The sequence below is a fragment of the Nomascus leucogenys genome, chromosome 12, assembly GCF_006542625.1.
Source record: "Nomascus leucogenys isolate Asia chromosome 12, Asia_NLE_v1, whole genome shotgun sequence".
In the NCBI taxonomy this organism is placed as follows: Eukaryota; Metazoa; Chordata; class Mammalia; order Primates; family Hylobatidae; genus Nomascus; species Nomascus leucogenys.
In genome coordinates, this window is record NC_044392.1 from 96358840 (window position 1) to 96380075 (window position 21236).

Below are 21236 nucleotides of genomic sequence, written 5' to 3' on the forward strand. Positions count from 1 at the left end.
TTTTATCCACAGAACTTGTTAGCGGTTGCTTGATTTTCTTGTATACTGTTTTGCTCTTTTTTTTTTTTGAGACCGAGTCTCGTTTTGTCACCCAGGCTGGAGTGCAGTGGCGTAATCTTGGCTTACTGCCACCTCCGCCTCCCGGGTTCAAGTAATTCTCGTGCCTCAGCCTCCCCAGTAGCTGGGATTACATATGTGCACCACCACGTCCAGCGCATTTTTATATTTTTAGTAGAGACATTTGCCATGTTGCCAGGCTAGTCTCGGACTCCTGGCCTCAAGTGATCTGCCTGCCTTGGCCTCCCAAAGGGCTGGGATTACAGGTGTGAGCCACTGCGCCTGGCCTGTTTTTTCTCTTTTCAGTGAGGGGCTTTGTCACGTTGACTGCTGTGTCCCCAGCACCAAGTGTCGTGTCCTACACGTACCATATGCGCTCGATAAATTACAGAAAAAAACGAAAAAGCCCCCTGTAACCCCAGCTGCCTGTCCATAGCTAAGAGGGCCAAGGAGACCCTGAACAAAGCAAGGCCAACCACGTCATTTCTCTCAGGGATCTGGAGCTGGGAATGAGCGTGCCGTGGTAATATGCAAATGCGAAAGCTGTCAGGTGGGCATGTTCTGGCTTGTAGGCCAGAGAAAGAAAAAAAACGTGGCTTAGAGAGGAGGAAACGGTGTTTGTGAAGCAGTGGGGAGCATGGGAGCCTTTCAGGGCTGATCCCACACGCCTTCTGGGGCCTGCTGGGCCTCAGCCTTGATCTTCTAACCTTATAGTGAAGTTCTGTGTTTCAGGTTAGGCCAGTGGGAGTTGGCACCTGTTACCCACAACCACGGAGTCTGGCTCAGTATTACCTACAATCACAATCATGTTTTAAAATTCACAGCAAAAAGATGTGGTGAAAACGCCCCACAATGTTTGCCTCTGGGTGGTGGGACTACCTAGTTTTCTATATTTTCTTTGCTTCTTTTTTCTTTTTTTGGAAACAGGATCTCGCCAGGCGAGTGCAGTGGCACCATCTTGGTTCACTGCAGCCTCGACCTCCTGGGCTCAAATGATCCTCCCACCTTAGTCCGCTGAGTGGCTGCAACCACAGATGTGTTCCACCACGCCTGGCTAACTTTTGTGTTTTTTGTAGAGATGGGTTTTGCCATGTTGCCCAAGATAGTCAAGAACTCCTAGGCTCCTGGCTGGGCGCGGTAGCTCACGCCTGTAATCCCAGCACTTTGGGAGGCCAAGGCAGGCAGATCACAAGGTCAGGAGTTCGAGACCAGCCTGGCCAACATAAGAGAAACCCCGTCTCTAATAAAAATACAAAAAATTAGCTGGGCGTGGTGGTGGGTGCCTGTAATCCCAGCTACTCATGAGGCTGAGGCAGGAGAATGGCTTGAACCCAGGAGGTGGAGGTTGCAGTGAGCCAAGATTGCGCCATTGCATTTCAGCCTGGGCGACAGAGCGAGACGCCATCTCAAAAAAAAAAAAAATAAAAAAAAAAAAAGAACTCCTAAGCTCCAGTGAGCCACACTCTCCTTGGCTTCCCAAACTGCTGTGATTATAGACATGTGCCACCACACCTGACCAGTTTTCTATATTTTATAAAGCAAGTGTAATATAATAATTATAATAATAGACTTGGTCAATTCTAGTAGATCGTGTTCTATCCACTTTAGGAAGAAGAACTGAGAGGTGAAGCAGTAAAATGACTCACCGAAGTTGACGAAAGTGTGCCTGGGGCTTTCTGATGCACAGGCCCACATTCCCCCCGTCAGCCCCCAAGGAGTCTTTGGCTGGTAATTGTGCTTTTCATCCCCAAATGCTACATTTCAGTTACTTATGCCATAATAAATGATCTCACTAAGGTGAAAGAAAACTTCTTCTTGTAGGCTAATTCTAGTCAGCTGGGGGTGAGGGTCCATATTGCTGTGTTGAGCAAGTTTCTGAGGCAGTATTCAGACTTGGTAGGAAGCGCCATGACTGGCGAACGCTGCCTGGCCCAAGTGTAGGGAGGTAGGGGATGAAATGGAAGAAAGTTCTGTTCTAATTCTTTCTCGGATGCAGGGCAAACCTCTGCTTTATGAGAGGGAGGAAAACAGGCAGAAAGGGATACACCTGTATCACATATACTTCCATCTCTGGTGTGCACGTTACAAGAAGTTCTAACTTTATTGTACAAGGATGGCATTACGATGACATAAAGAATAAGGAAGTGGCTGTATAAATTCTGCTTTGCTTTAAAAATTATCTTTGTTTGAAATTTTGCTGCACTTTCCTTAGCTAGCTGGTGGCCAAAGGGCTGTCATGGAGTGGGGGATGGAGGGCGTCAGCTGATGGGTTCAGTGTCAGCATTGCTGGGTAGAGGCCTGAGGGCGGTGCTTGTGGCCTGTTTGTGGGCTGCATGGGTTGGCCCACCCTGTGGCTTTAATTCCTAAATAGATCTCACAGAACTGCTGATCCGTCTCACTTGCTTTCTTGAAGTGCATTCACCAGCCCCACCTAGTTTTAAGAAAGCTCCTTAAGTGACCCGGAGGTCCTCTTGGGTGAGCAGCCCTGTCTTGGGTCCAGTAAAACAACAGGGAGGAGGGGCAAACAATCCAAACAGCATCACAGGAGCAGGCCACAAGCTGTTACTTAGAAACCAAGGGAGATTAAGCTGATGCAAGAGGACTGGGCAAAAACCCAGAGACCAGACAACAGAATGGGCCAGCGGCTTTCTCCCTCTCCAGCGGCAAACAATCCTGTCCCCTCCCCTGCTTCTCCTGCAGTCCCCGCTCTGTCGCCCTAGCTACTGGCAAACCCCACGGGTATCTGCAGACAAATCTCAGCTTCCTGGGCCCAGCACACACTGTCTCTATGCTAGGTGTGTGGGGGGACTGTTCATCTTTGCAGCTGTGTGGGTAGGGGATGGCCCTGGGCAGGGGCAGTGGGATGAAGCAGCCTCCCTGAGGCTCTCTGGGAGTCCTGAAGGCTGAAGCTCACGCTGCTCTGCAGTCCCGGCTGGAGAGGTTTTACATATTTGTGCGGTGGATCATGATGTTACCTCACCACGGACCCAGCTTCCAGCATCTCCAAAATGCAGGGGAAGTTGAAGAGATGAGCCAGAGGACTGCAAACCTCTTTTCCACCATTAAATAACATTTGTAGGAGGCCGTTGGTTTGGACTAGGCTCCTGTTCTGGGCCCAACATCCGTGCTAAATGAAACAAACAACTTGGATGTACACACTGTAACAGATGGCTGAGTTTTGGTAGTTCCAGCAGCTGAGCAGCTGAGCTGAAGTCAATAGTAGGTAGCCAGCTGATTCACGTAAGGCTGTAACTAATTAACCTCAGTTCCTCACTTCTGTTTTCTAAACATAAATATTGCTTAACCATGTGGCTTATTCTTCAAACATTTTTCTGGTCCTGAGGTCTGCCCAATTCTAGAATCATGAATAAAAGCCAATGAAAATCTTTAAATGTGTTGTAATCTGGTCTTTTGGACACCACTAACTTAGAAAGCTCTAAGTAAGATTCCAGAAATCAGATTTGTCTGAGAACTCAACCCTGCACTCATGAGCAGTCATTTGTGAGTTTGTAGAATTCAGGTTGGAATAATACAACAGAGAGCTAAGAGGGATTTTCCAACTCTAAAAGTGGTTAAATCCTGAATTACTTAGGAATTTTCCCACCTTTACAAATCTTAAAAGTGGAAGAAACACCTTTTTTGTTTTTTATTTTTGAGACAGGGACTCTCTCTGTCACCCAGGCTGGAGTGCAGTGGCGCGATTTCAGCTCACTGCAACCTCTGTCTCCTGGGTTCAAGCAATTCTTCTGCCTTAGCATCCTGAGTAGCTGGGATTACAGGCACGTGCCACCACACCAGGAATTTTTTTTTTTTTTTTTTTTTTGAGATGGATTCTCCCTCTGTCACCCAGGCTGGAGTGCAGTGGCGTGATCTCGGCTCACTGCAACCTCCGCCTCCTGGATTCAAGTGATTCTCCTGCCTCAGCCTCCCGAGTAGCTGGGATTACAGGCATGCACCACCACGCCCGGCTAATTTTTGTATTTTTAGTAGAGATGGGGTTTCACCATATTGGCCAAACTAGTCTTGAACTACTGGCCTCAGCAGATCAGCCTGCCTTGGCCTCCCAAACTGCTGGGATTACAGGCGTGAGCCACCGTGCCCAGATGGAAGAAATCTTTCTACCTGGTTAACTTCTGTGTATGTTCCAGGCTGCTCAAAAGGTGGAAATCACTAGACAATCTAATTTTGGGAAGGCCTTTGCAGCCCTGAATTCTTAAGACATTGCTCTTACATAACAAAAACACTTTTTGTTTGTTTTACGTTTTTTTTTTTTTTTTTTTTTTTTTTGAGAGACAGTCTTGCTCTGTTGCCCAGGCTGGAGTGCAGTGGTGTGATCATGGCAAACTGCAGCCTTGACCTCCCAGGCCCCAGTGATCCTCCCATTTCAGTCTCCCAAGTAGCTGGGACCTCAGGCATATACCACCACGTCCAGCTAATTTTTGCATTTTTTGGAGAGACAGGGTCTCAAAATGTTGCCTAGGCTGGTCTTGAAACTCCTGGACTCAAGTAATCCTCCTGTCTTGGCCTCCCAAAGAACTGGGATAATGGGTGTGAGCCACTGCACTTGGCCCTGTTTTTAAAGATCGAAGTCTTTATTTTAAAAATGTGGCAGCCAGAGGTTATACAAAGCACAACAAATAAGTCTCATGTTGCACATCAAGTCCTATTAATTGGCAGTAGCTGCCCGGAGTGCTGTGTTGACAAACACTCTCAGGCCACATCTGGTTACTGAGAAACAGTGCTGGCATCAACTAGCAATGGCCATGGATGGGAGGTAGGGGATGATATCTCTCATGCCACATATTTGACCTCTGAGCTAAATGCAGAGGCATCTTTCAGACTTCTATACCCAGTGTTTCTTAGGATTCTGGAAAGCGGACCATTAACAGAGTTAGAAGATAAGAATTCATTATCAATGGTTTTCCCCCCAAGGAATCAGTAATGTAGCTTCCTCAGAGACGAGTTTGTTATTTATTGATGATGTCTTTTATCCTGTGATCAGCAAGATATCCCACTCTCCCTTCTCCGGTTCGAGTCCTCAGGGTTTTGTTCCTGGACAAAAGCTCACTCTGTCATCCTTATGGATTTGTTCCTGGATACTGTTCTAGCCTCTCAGTGGTCTCCTAGCCTTACCTTCTTGCATCCATTCCCCATAAGGATGATGGATTGAGCTTTCTAGATTGAAATCCTGATTATTCCTGCCCCTTTGGTAGTTCCCATCACTCACAGGACAATTATTTGCTCCTACATATGATCCATCTTGATCTAGTCCTTGCTTGCCTCTCCATCTCCATCTCTTACCCCTCTTTTCCTTGGCACTTTATGTCACAGCCTCGTGGAGTTACTTGGTTTTCCCGACCTTCTCCACTTGGGGCTTCTCTGGTGTGGCGTGCACCCCCACTTCAGAGACTCAGCCGAGCCCTCCTCAGGCCACCTTCCTGGATCCTCTCCTTTCCCCTTACACTGGAGGAAAGGGCCCTTGCCACACATTCTGTGCTTGCTTTGATCTCATTGCATGATCACACATTTGTCTCTCTCTCCTACTGAAACCCTAAGCTTTGCAAGGATTCAAGAATCTGATTTATTTGCGTCCAAACCACTAGTGCAATTGATGGACTATGGGTGCCTGATACACAGTTATGGGATGAGTGGAAAGATGAGGACTGGGCAGTTTTCCCAAATTCATGAAACTGATGGTGACTCAGCAGAGAGCTCATGATCATTAGGTCGATACACTCATTTCCTCGTACTATCTTCATTGCCTGCTTTCCTGGCCCCATATGCAGCTTCTTCTAAAAATGTTGGTTATCACAAGAAATTGAGGCAAAGGAGCCAAGAGCCAATTGTGAATGATGTAAAATTACAGAAATTCAAAGTCATTGAATCTTAGCTCTAGTGAATAATCTCACAGTCCAGAGTCAGTGGCAGAGCCTACGTCTCATCCATGCCTCCCTCCCTCCCTGCCTTCTTCCCTTCCTCTCTCCCTCTCTCTCTTTTTTGGGAAAAAGGAGTTGTTTTCAGCAACTATAAGGGCATCTGTGAAAATTATATGAGCACCTTTTTATGGTCTATATGATGACAGATATTTAATTTTGATTGAAATAGAAGTGAAGAGTAAGGGATTCATATTTTGGTCCAAATTCTTGTTGTTGTTTTCTTTGAGACAGGGTCTTGCTCTGTTGCCCAGGCTGGAGTGTAGTGGCACAATCTCAGCTCACTACAGCCTCCACCTCTGGGGCTCAAGCAATCCTCCCACCTCAGCCTCTGGAGTAGCTGGGATTATAGGCATGTGCCACCATACCCAGCTAATTTCTTGTAGAGGCGGGGATCTATGTTGCTTAGGCTGGTCTTGAACTCCTGGGCTCAAGCAATACACCTGCCTTGACCTCCCACAGTGTTGGGATTACAGGCGTGAGCCACTGTGCTGGGCCTTTAGGCCCCAGGGCTGCAGCTGCACGGAGTTCTAATTCCCAGATCCCTTAACTAAAATGTTCTCAGCTTTTTCTCCTTTCGCGAAAAAAAAAAAGGTAAGTGGCTCATTTCAGAGGGGAGAGTGAAGCGACTCGCCTTGTGCAGCTGTGTTTTCGTCTCGTAGTAGGCGATCACCGGGATGGACGCTCGGTGGTAGGCTTCCAGGCGCTTGGCGATGGTCTTGGTGGCGTCGTCCGCAGGCAGGCTGCTCTGGCTCCTCTGGAGAAGGCGGTTGGTCATGGTGTCTGCCGAGCAGTCCATACAGATCACCAAGTGTGGGTCTCCAATCTGGAGATGGGAGTGGAGCACAACACAGTCAGAAACCTCACCCTGCTGATGTTCTGGAAAGGCCCAGGGCCTCTGGTTTTTCCTTTCTTGGCCTTCTGGTTCCCTTCAAGGTCCCAGCATTACACTGTGGTGCAGCTGGGACTGGACTCCATAGCTCCCCCCTTCCAGGTCAGTTCCCTTCCACACGCTGCCTCAGAGCTGTCTCTTGCGCTCAGCTTTTAGGCCACCTCACGTGATGCAGGGGCGTATATGCCACCCACTGCAGCCACTGTCTGTCTTCTTCTGCACTGAGAAGAAAGGAGTATGTATGTGTGAGGGGGTGTTTCCTCTAATGTGAAACCTTTCCTGACCACCTGAGGCACAGCTAATCACTTCTCCTTCAAGCCACCGTGGTATCTTATAACAGCCACAGGTGGCATTCGGTGGCTGTGCCTGTACTGTGTCGGGTGAGTGGAGCATAATGCTTGAGCACACAGAGGCTGGAGTCAGGCTGCTTAGGGTCAAACCCCGGTGTCATGACTTGTCTCCAGGATGGGCTTCATCAATTCGTTATCTCACTTTACTTGTAAGCTAGTCTCCCACTGAGACACAGAAACACCTTGAATCTGACCTGTAACTGTTTTGACCAACAGACTACAGCGGAAATAATGTCCACGCTTTGAGAGTCTAGGTCACAAGAAATGTTGCAGTTTCTGTCTGGTTTTGTGGAACACTCGCTGCAGCGGGCAGTCCGCTGCCATCTAAGATGTCCAACTATCCTGAGACTGCCAGGCTGAGAGGAAGCCCAAGTTAGCCATGTGGACGGAGATGCCCTCCCAGCCCCCAACTGTTTTAGACATCCCAGCCCTGGCTCCAGATATGGATCTCAGCCCCAGCCACTGTCTGAGTGCAATTGCATAAGGAACCTCAAGTAAGAACCAGCCCGCTGAGCCCCATAACTTCCAGAACCATGACAGATAATAACACATTGTTCTTTAAAGTTTTAATTTTATTTTCTTTTGTAAGAGATGGGGTCTCACTCTGATGCCCAGGCTGGAGTGCAGTGGCTATTCACAGGCATAATTATAGTGCCCTATACAGTCTTGAACTCCTGGACTCAAGTGATCCTCTTGCCTCAGCGTCCGGAGTAGCTGGGGCTACACACACATGCCACTGTGCCAGACTTACATATTGTTCATTTAAACTGACTTCCTCATTAACTAGAAATCTGACTCAAGTTCTCTGCATCTGAGTCTTCTCATTCACACAATGAGGATGATCATAGGATTGCTGTGAGGATGAAATAAAATTAAATAAGGTAATGTACGTATGCTCCTTGGCATACGACACTCACCAACGATTCACTGTTACGCTTATTTCCTCTGTGAGGCTTAGGTTCCCCGCTTGCGGGGATTAAGAATTCTCTGCTCCTAGTCCCAAGTCTTGCACACAGTAGGTGATGAAGAAACGTTTTAATGAATGAGTGATGGTGGTATGATCTGTGGTATGAGTCTCCCCATCTCCATATCCTTCTCTTAAATGTTCTTTTGTCTCTGGGACATGCTTACTTTGCATCCTCCTCCAACCCTGGATCAAGGGAAACCATTACTACCCTGACCTTGCACCATTCGAGCTGTGAGTAAATGAAGGCTTGCCACCACTGTAGAAAGTGTGTGGGGTGGGATGAGAACAAAGTTCAGTCAAGAAGAGGATGTTTAGGCAACACGGAGAACTCACAATATCGTGAGTTGCCAGACAGTGTTGGTCAAACATTTATCTACCTTCTCTGAGGGGTGTACTTTAAGGAACAGAGTGGAAACGTTCTCCAAAATCGACAACAGTGCAATAACCTCTGGAATAGGTCATGCGACTTTTCTGTCTGCATTAATTGGAAGGATAAAAAAGAGCATTTGTGCAGCAAGAAAGGCTGGGTGAGGGTTTAGGAAAAAAATGACCTTTGTTCACCAGCAGAGGGCGAGGTTGGGAGGCAGCTTAATGTTCCCCCTAAAACAACTTCGGGCTAGGGTTGCATGAGGCAGCCAGGCGATTTTTTCCAATTGTGAGGTCATTTTCAGGTCACTCGTGGGGACAGGAAAGATAATTCAGGGACACAGGTACAAACAGAGATTTTGTGTCACTGAGCAGGGGCCAGCAGCAAATGACCTTTTAGACCAAAATAAGCACGGGGCAGAGACGTAGCTTTTTCTTCCACACTGATTCCCAAAGTGTGGCCGCGGACCAGCGGCATGTCATTTGGAAGCTTGTTAGAAATACAGACTCTCAGGCACAACACACGACCTGCTGAAGCAGAATCTGCATTTTTTTGTGTGTGTGACAGAGTCTCGCTCTGTAGCTCAGTCTGGAGTGCAGCACTGCTACCTCTGCCTCCCAGGTTCAAGCAATCCTCCTGTTTTAGCCTCCCAAGTAGCTGGGATTACAGGTGTGCACGACCACACCCGGCTAATTTTTGTATTTTTAGTAGAGATGGGGTTTCACCATGATGGCCAGGCTGGTCATGAACTTCTGACCTCAAGTGATCTGCCCACCTCAGCCTCCCAAAGTACTGGGTTTACAGGTGTGAGCCACCACGCCCGGCCTAGAGTCTGCATCTTAACCAGATCCCTAGGTGAGTCTTCACAACATCATAGTTTGAGAAGCTACTCTGCCAAGCCATTTTCCTGTGCCAAAACTAGGGGGTTTGACCTAACCTCTCTCTCCTGGAATCAGCACTCTCTTCCTATATAAAAAGCTATCGATCAGTTATTCTATTTGGAAGTGACCTGAACCATTTTTTAATACCTAAAATTTTTTTGAAATGTTTGAATGAGATACCATTTAATTTTTTTCAAAATGCTTTGCTGTGTATCATTAGAAGGTCCCTTGGAGTAGCTGTCTGGCTCCCAGCTCTGCTCTGTTTTCACCGGACTGTAGTAAGTCTTCAACATCAAGTAAGCAGGCGAGCAAAGAACTCTGCCCTTGGCTGAATGAATCAGAGACCTGGGAACATTGGCCTGCCCCCAACATCACCCCGCTGGCACCCTGGGGTTCTGGCACCAGCATCATTGGATTCTCCATGGCCTTTGGTTTTCAGGGGACCTCAGTTAGAGCACAAGTGCCCTTGAAAGGGCTGCTGAGATGCCATCAGCAACATTTCAGCAGCTGGCTATGCTTCACTGTGCTAAGGGCTTTACAAACAGCCATCCCTTAAGCCCTCCGGCGCCCTTGCCGGGAAGTATGATTATTCCCACTTTAAGGATGAGGAAATGGAGGCCCTCAGAAGTTAACCTTCCCAAGGTCACTAGGGACTAGTGAGTGACAGGCCTGAAGCAGATGTATGTAACCCCAAAGCTTGGTGACCTCACCCTGATGGAGACAGCCAGGGCCTTCAGAATGCGGCTTGGGCAAGAAGCTGACTGGGCCAAATGGAACCAGGAGAGGAGGATGGGGCCGTGGGAAAGGGAGCGAGTGGGGTGGGGTGGCTACTCACTTATTTTATTTTTCAGAAGCTGCCTCTGCTGCCTCTTGGTATCTAGTGGGACTGAGAGGTGACAGCATGCTGGCAGCCCTCACAGCCTGCTCGCGGTCGGCGCCTCCTTGGCCTTGGCGCCCGCTCTGGCCCCGCTTGAGGAACCTTTCAGCCCGCTGCTGCACTGTGGGAGCTCCTTTCCGGGCTGGCCAAGGCCGGAGCCGACTCCCTTAGCTTGCAGGGAGGTGTGGAGGGAGAGGCGCAGGCGTGAACCGGGGCTGTGTGTGGCGCTTGCGGGCGCTTGCGCAGAGTTCCGGGTGGGCGTGGGCTCCGCGAGCCCCGCACTCAGAGCCGCCGGCGGGCCCCACCAGCCCCGGGCAGTGAGGGGCTTAGCACCTGGGCCAGCAGCTGCTGTGCTCGATTTCTCGCCGGGCCTTAACTGCCTCCCCGCGGCGCAGGGCTCGGGACCTGCAGCCCCCGCCATGCCTGAGCCTCCCCCCACCCTGGGCTCCTGCGCGGCTGGAGCCTCCCGGAGGAGTGCCGCCCCCTGCTCCAGGGCGCTCAGTCCCATCCACCACCCAAGGGCTGAGGAGTGTGGGGGCACAGCATGGGACTGACAGGCAGCTCCACCTGCGGCCCAGTGTGGGATCCACTGAGTGAAGCCAGCTGGGCTCCTGAGACTGGTGGGGACTTGGAGAACCTTTATGTCTAGCTCAAGGTTTGTAAACACACCAATCAGCACCCTGCGTCTAGCTCAGGGTTTGTGAATGCACCAATCAACACTCTGTATCTAGCTACTCTGGTGGGGACTTGGAGAACTTTTGTGTCTAGCTCAGGGATTGTAAAGGCACCAATCAGCACCCTGTCAAAACGGACCAATCAGCTCTCTGTAAAATCGACCAATCAGCAGGATGTGGGTGGGGCCAGATAAGAGAATAAAAGCAGGCTGCCCGAGCCAGCAGTGGCAAGCGGCTGGGGTCCCCTTCCACAGTGTGGAAGCTTTGTTCTTTCGCCCTTTGCAGTAAATCTTGCTACTGCTCACTTTTTGGGTCCACACTGCCTTTATGAGCTGTAACACCATGAAGGTCTGCAGCTTCACTCCTGAGCCAGCGAGACCACTGAACCCACCAGAAGGAAGAAACTCCGAACATATCTGAACCTCAGAAGGAACAAACTCCGGACACACCGCCTTTAAGAACTGTAACACTCACCGCGCGGGTCCACGGCTTCATTGTTGAAGTCAGTGAGACCAAGAACCCACCAATTCCGGACACAGGACCATGCTCATCCTTGCACCCCTCAGGGCATGAGGGCAGCCCAGCAGCACAAGGACATGAGCACTGTGGACTGTGATCATGGTTTTGCTTTGGTCATTCCAGCAAGTGGAGCGGGAGGAGAAGTTTGCCCTCCTGCCCTCTGCCTCCACCCCCACCTTAGTTTTCTTCTGATTAAGCCAGAATGGGGGTTAGGCCACGTTTACCAGTGGGCAGGAGCTCTCCATGCCGTCCAGGAACTCTCTTTGTTGAGAATAACAACTATCTTATTCTTGGTGTATGCCTCTGTTTCCTCATTTAAAAATGAGGATAATAATAGTGTTTGACTCACAGGACTATTGGGAGGGTTAAATGAGTTTGTACATGTAAAGCCCCTGACTCACTTCAAACACTACATGAATGGGAGCTAATGTTATTTAAGGTGGGCTTGGCAACATAGTCATCCTTTTGACCTGTAAAGTATCCCACTGGTCAGATTTAGGTCTAGAAAGAGTCAGCGACCTCACTCAGGCTTTTAGCCTAAGTCGCATGCTCCAGCATGTTTACCAGAGGCTCCCTGCGTTGGCAGGAAAGGGCCCTGGCTGAAAAGAAAGTGGTTTGCCTATTTCTCATTTGCTCTCACCTTGAGGTATGTCCCCTTGGGGAAACCTCACTAGAGGAGGAATAGCTGGGTCATTCCAGCATTCCTGAATACACAACCCTAATGATAGTAATACTACTCAATTGATATATACCTCCTTCCCCCACACACCATTATGCAGCTCCAAGTTCTGCAGTGAACCAGGAATCAGAAGAGCAGAAACATCTCAAGTGAAAAATCCTATGTGGCCTCCAGGGCTCCCCACAATTCTAAACAACTAGAACACACCAACTGGACCTTCCCTTGGCCAGACTCAAACTTTGTGCGTATGTGCGTGTGTGTGTGTGTGTGTGCGTGTGTGTGAAGAGCTCATTCTGAAGATTAGAATACACTTATAAACAGAAACACTGGTTGTCAATGAAGTGTCATGAGATAGTTGAGAGTAGTGAGGCAGAGGGATCACTGTGAAGCCATCATTCCCACCTCCACGAGAGTTATGTACATATTCTGGCTAAAGGCAGAATTTCAGCTAAGAGTCTTTTGGGAGGGAAAAGCCAAGAGCAAACCCATGCATTCTACTTCCATTAATATGACTTCTGTTAATATGACTTCTGTTAATATGTGGTTAATTTGGCTGGTGTTGAGTATGAGATTGGCTTAATACAGGAAAGCATTTTGATTTCACACCAGGGAGTCAGGCTAAGCACAGAGCCCTTCTCGAGACAGTAAGAATCTATAAAATGGCTCACGCCTATAGTCCCAGCACTTTGGGAGGCCGAGGTGGGCAGATCATGAGGTCAGGAGTTCAAGACTAGCCTGACCAACATGGTGAAACCCCATCTCTACTAAAAATACAAAAATTAGCTGGGCGTGGTGGTGGGCGCCTGTAATCCCAGCTGCTGAGGCAGGAGAATCACTTGAGCCCAGGAGGCGGAGGTCGCAGTGAGCTGAGATCACGCCATTGCACTCCAGCCTGGGGGACAGAGCAAGACTCCGTCTCAAAAAAAAAAAAAAAAAAAAAAAAAGAACCTATAAAATGGGGTCCTAACACCTATTAAGTAGGACTGTAAAAATTAATCAAATGACGTGTAAAGCATCAAGTTCAGTACCTGGCACATTGTAAGTACTCAAAAAATAATTACTATTCCTACGTTCTGTATGATTTTAACTATGCAAAAATGGGCAGAACAAAGCTTGGGGAGAACATATATCAAATGTTAATAGGTATTATCACTGGGTGGTTATTCTTTGCTTTATATTTTTGTGTATTGTTTCATACTATATAATTTTTATTTCTATAGTCAGAAAAAATACACATTATTTAAAAAACTGTAAAGATTTATTGAACACCATATGTAGGCTTATAAATGTGTAAAGGCACTTGTCAAGGATCCCATCCAATCTTCCCAGCAATCACTGAGGTATGTATTTCCAACCAACATTTTATAGAAGAGGAGATGGAGATCTACGAAGTTAGCTGACTTGCTTACCAGCCAACAAATTACAAAGCCAGCCTCCAAATATAGGCCTGTTCACACCAGAGTCACTATAACCACGGGTTCTCAGCTGGAGTGGGGAATGAGGATGGTGATCTTGAAACCCTGACTCCTCCCTCATATTCCTTCTGCCTTGTTACACTCATCTACCTGCATACATGCATACATACATGTACATATACACAGCCCCTCCCCCAGTAAATCATGCTGTAAACTGAAGGTATAGGTTGTAATTCAACAGGGATAAAACCAGCTTGGTGAATAGAAGATAGGAAGGTAACAGAAACCACACATAGACTTACCCTTAAGCTGTGGACATTAGTTTGCATTTGACTTTTAGCGATGTCATATGCAGTGGCCAAGGAAATCCTCAAAGGACCTCGCATCTCGGAGAACTCAGCTACAGGTATGCAAAAGTGTCAGCCTAACTAACTGAATTTTTAAAGGAACTGATGGTCCAATGCATCGGACACATCAATCTCGGTGACACAGAAAGGCTGGTGAGATTTTTGTGGGCTGGTTAAAACCTCTCCAGGCTTGAATGGACCTCAAACATAGTTGCAGGCCTGGCGCACTAGGGGAAATACTGTGCTTTCAACCAGGCTGATTACTTCAAATCTCTGGGGAAAATCAGATGTCTGCATTTGTCTTTGTCAAATTTCAAATGAATTTCTTGCTTGTAATTTGGAGGGGAGCTACAAATGAAGGGCCCTGCAGGGCATTAATGAGTCAACAGTAGCTCATTCTGTGTTTGTAGCATCTTTGTTCATCTGGTCAGGTTTTATTATTATTACTATTATTTGAGGTGGAGTTTCACTCTGTTGCCCAGGCTGGAATGCAGTGGTGTGATCTTGGCTCACTGCAAACTCTACCTCCTGGGTTCAAGCGATTCTCCTGCCTCAGCCTCCCAAGTAGCTGGGATTACAGGCATGTGCCACCATGCCCAGCTAATTTTGTATTTTTAGTAGAGACGGGGTTTCGCCATGTTGGTCTGGTGGTCTCAAACTCCTGACCTCAGGTGATCTGCCCGCCTCGGCCTCCCAAAGTGCTGGGATTACAGGTGTGAGCCACCGTGCCCGGCCATCTGGTCAGGTTTAAAGCAGGAGCTCATTCTGGAGGGCTGGATGTGTTCTCTTGCACACCTGCTTAATTGATACTAGAATCTTCTAAAGTTACTGTACCCAGGGACAAATCAATGTCACTCTTGATCTGTGTAAGTTCCTCCCAGCAGTATGTGAGAAGTCATCTTTGTAGATGTCTAAAATCTCACTTAAGGGTTGTATGCTCAGTAATGAAATGGGTCACCTGTGTGTTGTTTGAAATGGCATCATGAATTTTAGCATTGAGTGTAACTGTCCAGTCACCATGTTGATGACTTTCTTGTTCCTTAGTTCTAGTTAGGCTTCTTCTCTGCCACATTCTAAAACCTGTCTGAATGGGGACCACAGTGGGAGAGGAAGTTTTTTGCTTTACTTTAGGGAAGATCACATGGGCCATTTGAATTCATACTTACCCAAAGGCCAGAGGACAGACAAATGGGCTGCACAGAGCTCTGAGCTCACCCTAATTGGGTTTTAAGCAAAGAAGGAAGTGGTGATGGAGCAGGAATTTTAGAGGCTTGTATGAGGTGTGATTAACAAATGAGTGATGCTAAACTAGATAATATTTTATAAACGTTTATAGCTTAGAAGACATTTATGTATGTTGTATGATCTGATGTTTACAAAACCTTTTAAATAGGTGTTAACAGGAATTATTATCTCCATAATAAATGACAGGTGAAAACCTAGATTTTCTGACTCCAGAGTACATGAGTAACATGCTTTAATGATTCCACCTTGGGAAGCTCCAGGGCTGTCATTGCTCAAAATGGTGTGGAACCCCATAGGCCTAAGTTCTGGGGTTTGCCTTCAGACTCAATTTTAAAATTCCCCAAAGAAGAAGGATTATAATTTAATTTTTTTGTTGTTGACCGAGAGAGAGAGACCTTATTTATTTACTAGACATCTTGTCCTCGATCATTTGAGGGTTTCAAAAGAATGTTCTACCACCTCTCAGAGCAATTAAAAAAAAAAAAAAGACTTGGCCAGGTGCGGTAGCTCAAGCCTGTGATCCCAGCACTTTGGGAAGCCGAGGAGGCCAGATCACAAGGTCAGGAGATCAAGACCATCCTGGCTAACATGGTGAAACCCCATCTCTACTAAAAATACAAAAAATTAGCCAGGTGTGGTGGCGGGCACCTGTAGTCCCAGCTACTCGGGAGGCTGAGGCAGGAGAATGGCGTGAACCCAGGAGGCGGAGCTTGCAGTGAGCCAAGATCGCACCACGGCACTCCAGCCTGGGTGACAGAGCGAGACTCCGTATCAAAAAAAAAAAAAAAAAAAGAATTTTATTCCCATCACTTCCAAACACGCACAGGACCTGTCCTGACTTTCCTGGAGGCTCTCTCAGAGCTCTTCTAACCTTAAGTTCAAGGACAAGGTAAGTGGGAAAAGCCTGAAACACTGTTGACCCTGCAGCAGTTATTACACATCTACAATTGTATGTTAGTGTCATGCTTACACAACTGCCAATCCTCATAGACAGGAAGCTTCTCAACGGCTGTACCACACCTTCCTCTTCCTTTCCCCTCCAACCCCCCAGCCCTGCACAGGCCTTGATTCTAAGGTGGTGTAAGAAAAATACTCCTGTTCCTCAATTACTTAAAATGTATCCCTAGGGACTTATCCACAGCCTAGACGTTGGCTAGAAGATTAGAATAAACAAAATCTAAAACAATCCATGGAAGGCTTAATATTGCTAAGATGTCGATATTACCCAAAGTGATCTACAGATTTAATGTAATCCCTATCAAAATCCCAGTGTTTTTTTTTTTTCCAGGAATAGAAACATCATTCTAAAACCATATAGAATCTCAAGAGGCCCTGAATTGCCAAAACAATCACCAAAAAGAACAACAAAGCTGGATGTCTCACACTTCCTGATTTCAAAACTTATTACTGAGCTACAGTAATCAAAAGAATGTGGTACAGGCATAAAGACAGATATACAGACCAATAGAATAGACAGTCCAAAAATAAATTCTCACATATATATGGTCAAATGATTTTTCACAAGGATGCTAATGTGGTTTGGAATTTGTTCCCTCCAAATCTCATGTTGAAATGTGACCTCCAATGTTGGAAGTGGGGCCAGTTGGAGGTGTTTGGGTCATGGGGGCAGATTGCCCATGAACAGCTTGGTGCTATCCTCATGGTAATGACTGAGTTCTCATTCTCTGAGTTCATGGAAGATGTGATTATAGAAAAGAGTCAGGGGCCTCTGCCATCTCTCTCTCAACATGTGATGCACTGGCTTCTCCCTCACCTTCCGCTGTGAGTGGAAGCTTCCTGAGGCCTCACCGGGATCAGATGCCAATGCCATGCTCCCTGTACAGGCGGCAGAACCATGAGCCAAAATAACCTCTTTTCTTTATAAATGACCCAGCCTCAGGTATTCCTCATAGCAATGCAAATGGACTAACATAAATGTCAAGATCATTCTGTAGGAGAAAATATTCTTTCAACAAATGGCATTGGGTAAACTAGATATCCATATGCAAAATAATCTGACACCATATATAAAAAATTAACTCAAAATGGATCAAGGCTGGGCATGGTAGCTCACGCCTGGAATCCCACCACTTTGGGAGGCCAAGGCAGGCGGATCACATGAGGCCAGGAGTTCAACACAAGCCTCAGCAACATGGTGAAACTCCATCTCTACTAAAAGTACAAAAAAATTAGCCAGGCGTGGTGGCATCTGCCTGTAGTCCCAGCTACTCGGGAGGCTGAGGCACAAGAATTGCTTGAACCTGGTAGGCAGAGGTTGCAGTGAGCCAAGATTGCACCACTGTACTCCAGCCTGGGTGACAGACTGAGACTCAGTCACAAACAAACAAACAAACAAACAAACTGGATCAAAATACCTAAATATATAAGCGCTAAAACTACAAAGCTTTTAGAAGAAAATACGAAGGGAAGGCTTCATGGGGATTAGGTAATAACTTCTTGTACAGGACAAAAAGCACAGGCAACAGAAGTAAAAATAGATAAATTGGACTACACCAAAATGAAAAGCTTTTGTGCATCGAAGGACACAATCAAAAGAGTGAAAAGACAGCCTATCAAATGAAAGAAAATATCTGTAAGTCATATATCTGATAAGGAGTTACTATCCAAAATATATAAAGAACTCCTACAACTAGACAACAACAAAAAGAAAACAACTTCATTTAAAGCACGTGAAAAGATGCTCAATGTCACTAATCATTAGAGAACTGCAAATCAAAACCACAATCAGATGCCACCTCACACCCATTAGGATGGCCGCTATCAGAAAAACCCATAAAATAACAAGTGTTGGTGAGAAGAAGTTGAAATTCTCATGCATCATCGGTAGGAGTGTGAAGTGGTGTGGCCACTATGGCTGGCAGTATGTATGTATATGTGTAGTATGGTGGTTCCTCAAAAAATTAAAAATAGAATTACCATATGATCTAGCAATTCCACTTGTGGGTATATACCCAAAAGAACTAATGCAGGAACTTGAACAGATATTGTACACATGTAGTCATGGCAACATTATTCACAATAGCCAGAAAGTGAAAGCAACCCCAGTCTCTATCGATAGGTGAATGAATAAAAATAATGTGGCATATACATACAATGGAATGTTATTTGACCCGGAAAAGGAAGGAAATTCTGACACATGCTACAACATGAATGAACCTTGAGGACATTTTGTTAAGTGAAGTAAGAGGTACCTAGAATAGTGAAATTCACAGAGACAGAAAGAAAAATGGTGGTTGTCAGGAGCTGGGGAAAGGAGGGAGAGGGTAGAGTTTCAGGCAGGTGCGGTGGCTCACACCTGTAATCCCAGCACTTTGGGAGGCTGAGGTGAGAGGATCATCTGACCCCAGGAGTTCAAGTCCAGCCCTGGTAACAGAGTGAGATCCCCATCTCTACAAAAGAATCAAAAAGTTTAGCTGGGTGTGGTGGTGCACACTTGTAGTCCCAGCTGCTCAGGAGGCTGAGGCGAGAGGATTGCTTGGGCCTATGAGGTCGAGGCTGCAGTGAGCTATGATTGCACCACTGCACTCCAGCCGGGGCAACAGGGCAAAACTTTGTCTCCAAAAATAAAAATAAAAAAAATAAATAGTAGGTAGAGTTTCAGTTTAGCAAGATAAAAAGAGTTCTCAAGATGGATGGTGGTGATGGTTTCATAACAATATGAATGGACTTAACATCCTTGAACTGTAGACTTAAAAATGGTTAAGATGATAAATTTTGTTATGTCTATTTTACCACAGTTATTTAAAAAGTAGAATAACGCTCCCAATTCCATTTTGTAAAAAACTAGTTGATTTATATTGAGGTTTGTGCTTTTAAAGTAATTTGTTTCATGGGAAAAAGCTCATTAGAACTTGGGCATGTGAGTGTCCCCCATCAACAACTGCCTAAAACTTCCACAGTCATTGGGCTCTGCTCTGCAAATCCACTTCTCCCTGCCCACCCCCATCTTGCTGATGGAAGCTCTGGAGTCGAGGGACAGCCAGAATGGGTCCAGGGTCCACCCATGCCGACTAGACCTAGACATGTTTTCTTTGACTCTGGTTTCATGTAGGAAGTGTAGGGGAAGATGAGCAATTGACCTTGAAGTATTTTGACACTGTCTAAGGAAGTTAAATGAAACAGGCTCAGAAGGAGGTCAGAGTAAACCCCCAGAGACACACAAGTATAATTCACCTCAATCAATGTTACTAGAAGCGGATGGCGATGGGTCCTGCAAAATCTTAGTCCTGCCAGCAGTTGGCACTTACCAGTAAGTTGTCACCAGCTGTGTGGCCATGGGGAAGCCATTAACCCTCTCTGGGCTTCACTCATCACCCTTAACATGAGGACAATACTTCCCCTATCTATCTAAAAAGGTTATTAAAAAAAAAAATGAGAAAACTGTATAAGAAAAATGTTTCAAAACTAGTCTAAAGAGATATCTCTATAAATATGAATTTCTTTTAGGTTCTCAAGTCAGTCTTTGTTTAACAATGAGGCCAATTGTACCCTTCTTGCCTGGACTTGTAAGATTACAGGTACTCTCTATAAAGTGTAGGCACAGGATCTGGCCCAGAGTGGGTTCAATACATGGCAGCCACAATGGTTTTGACTTACTGCTGCTCCCCTGTGAGTGTCCCTGACCCACCCTCCTCACTAGGAGAGGGTGGGCAGGGAGGTGGGATGGTGGGAGGATAGTGGGAGGGTGGTGTGTAGTTCTGATTCTGCATGTCCAGCACCCATTCCCCCGTCTTCTTGTAAGGGCAGCCCTACTTTTCCTGGGGGTAATTTTCCTTCCCTGTGTGGTTCAGGTGTGGTGCCCTTGCTCCCTCCTCCCTTCCCATCCTTCCCTGGTCCTCCAGGCTGGGCCAGCCAGCATATTCCCTCTCCTTCCCTCTCGGCCTCAGTAACTGGTTCAGTGATGATGGGACTGTGACCAAATCCAGGATAAGGAAACACAACTCTGGGTCTTTTGCTGGACCCACTGGGAAACAGAAACACTCTTCTATGAAGCCACTTAGATGGCAGAAGGTAAGCCTTGATCAGGAAGAAAATGAGGCCAACACAAAGGAAAGAGAATTAGAGAGAGAGAGGGAGAGAGTCAGACAATTGATGAACACATTTGGATATCTGGAGTCAACCAAATCTAAACCATTGCTGGGTGTTTTAGTTACTTAAGTCAATAAATCTACTCCTTTTTTAAAATTTCTAGTTTGAGTCAAGTTTCTGCCCCTTAAAGTTTTCATTAATGTTAATTGGGAAAGAAATAGACTTTGAATTATCCCCCAACCTCAATGATGTCCCCTATTTTTCTTCTGGAAGGATCCCATAACAACCACTCACCCTGCGTCCGAACTCTTCCCCTTGCTTCACCTCCCGAGGATAGCCGTCAATCAGGAAGCCCCTAGTGTCCCCGAGGCTGGCCACCATGGCCTCCTTCAGGAGCTCCAAAACGATGCCCTGGAGCAAAGCGAGAGTGGTCAGGACCTGAGCTCTTTCACAGAACACTAGAAGTACCCCAACTCTCCTTCAGTCAACCACTGAGGGAGGGAGGGAGGTTCAGATAAGGTTAACAGGAGACAGCAATTGACCGTATTTCATTTCACTCTTCCACCTCCACCCCATATTTTAATATCTATGAAATTGGTAGGTATTTATAATCAGTTCTGAGTCATAGTTTAATTGTTAGTGTTTTTTTCTTACTGGTATATTCTTACCAGTTATCTGTCTTAAAATATTGGCATCTTAGATTAGATGAGATAAGGTAGCTGTATTTCATATGGTAGCACTCCATGAATTAGGCATAATGGCAATTTAAAACTAGACAAAACATGGTATAAAAAGTATTTTACTGGCCGGGTGCGGTGGCTCATGCCTGTAATCCTAGCACGTTGAGAGGCCGAGGTGGGTGGATCACCTGAGGTCAGGAGTTCAAGACCAGCCTGGCCACCATGACGAAACCCCATCTCTACTAAAAATACAAAAATTAGCCGGGCATTGCTGTGGGTGCCTGTAATCCCAGCTACTTGGGAG

General features: G+C 46.5%; 1 protein-coding gene across 3 annotated transcripts in view; it reads right to left on the reverse strand.

Moving 5' to 3' along the window:
* The window catches only part of AK5 (adenylate kinase 5), a 276265-nt gene that overhangs the window by 20841 nt on the left and 234188 nt on the right, over window positions 1–21236 (reverse strand). For all 3 annotated transcript variants that reach the window (XM_030825171.1, XM_030825172.1, XM_003260226.2), the window contains exons 12-13: window positions 20547–20663; window positions 6625–6816 (exon numbers count right to left, since the gene is read on the reverse strand). In XM_030825171.1, coding sequence (XP_030681031.1) covers window positions 6625–6816; window positions 20547–20663 — 309 coding nt within the window. The remainder of the gene's footprint in view (window positions 1–6624; window positions 6817–20546; window positions 20664–21236) is intronic.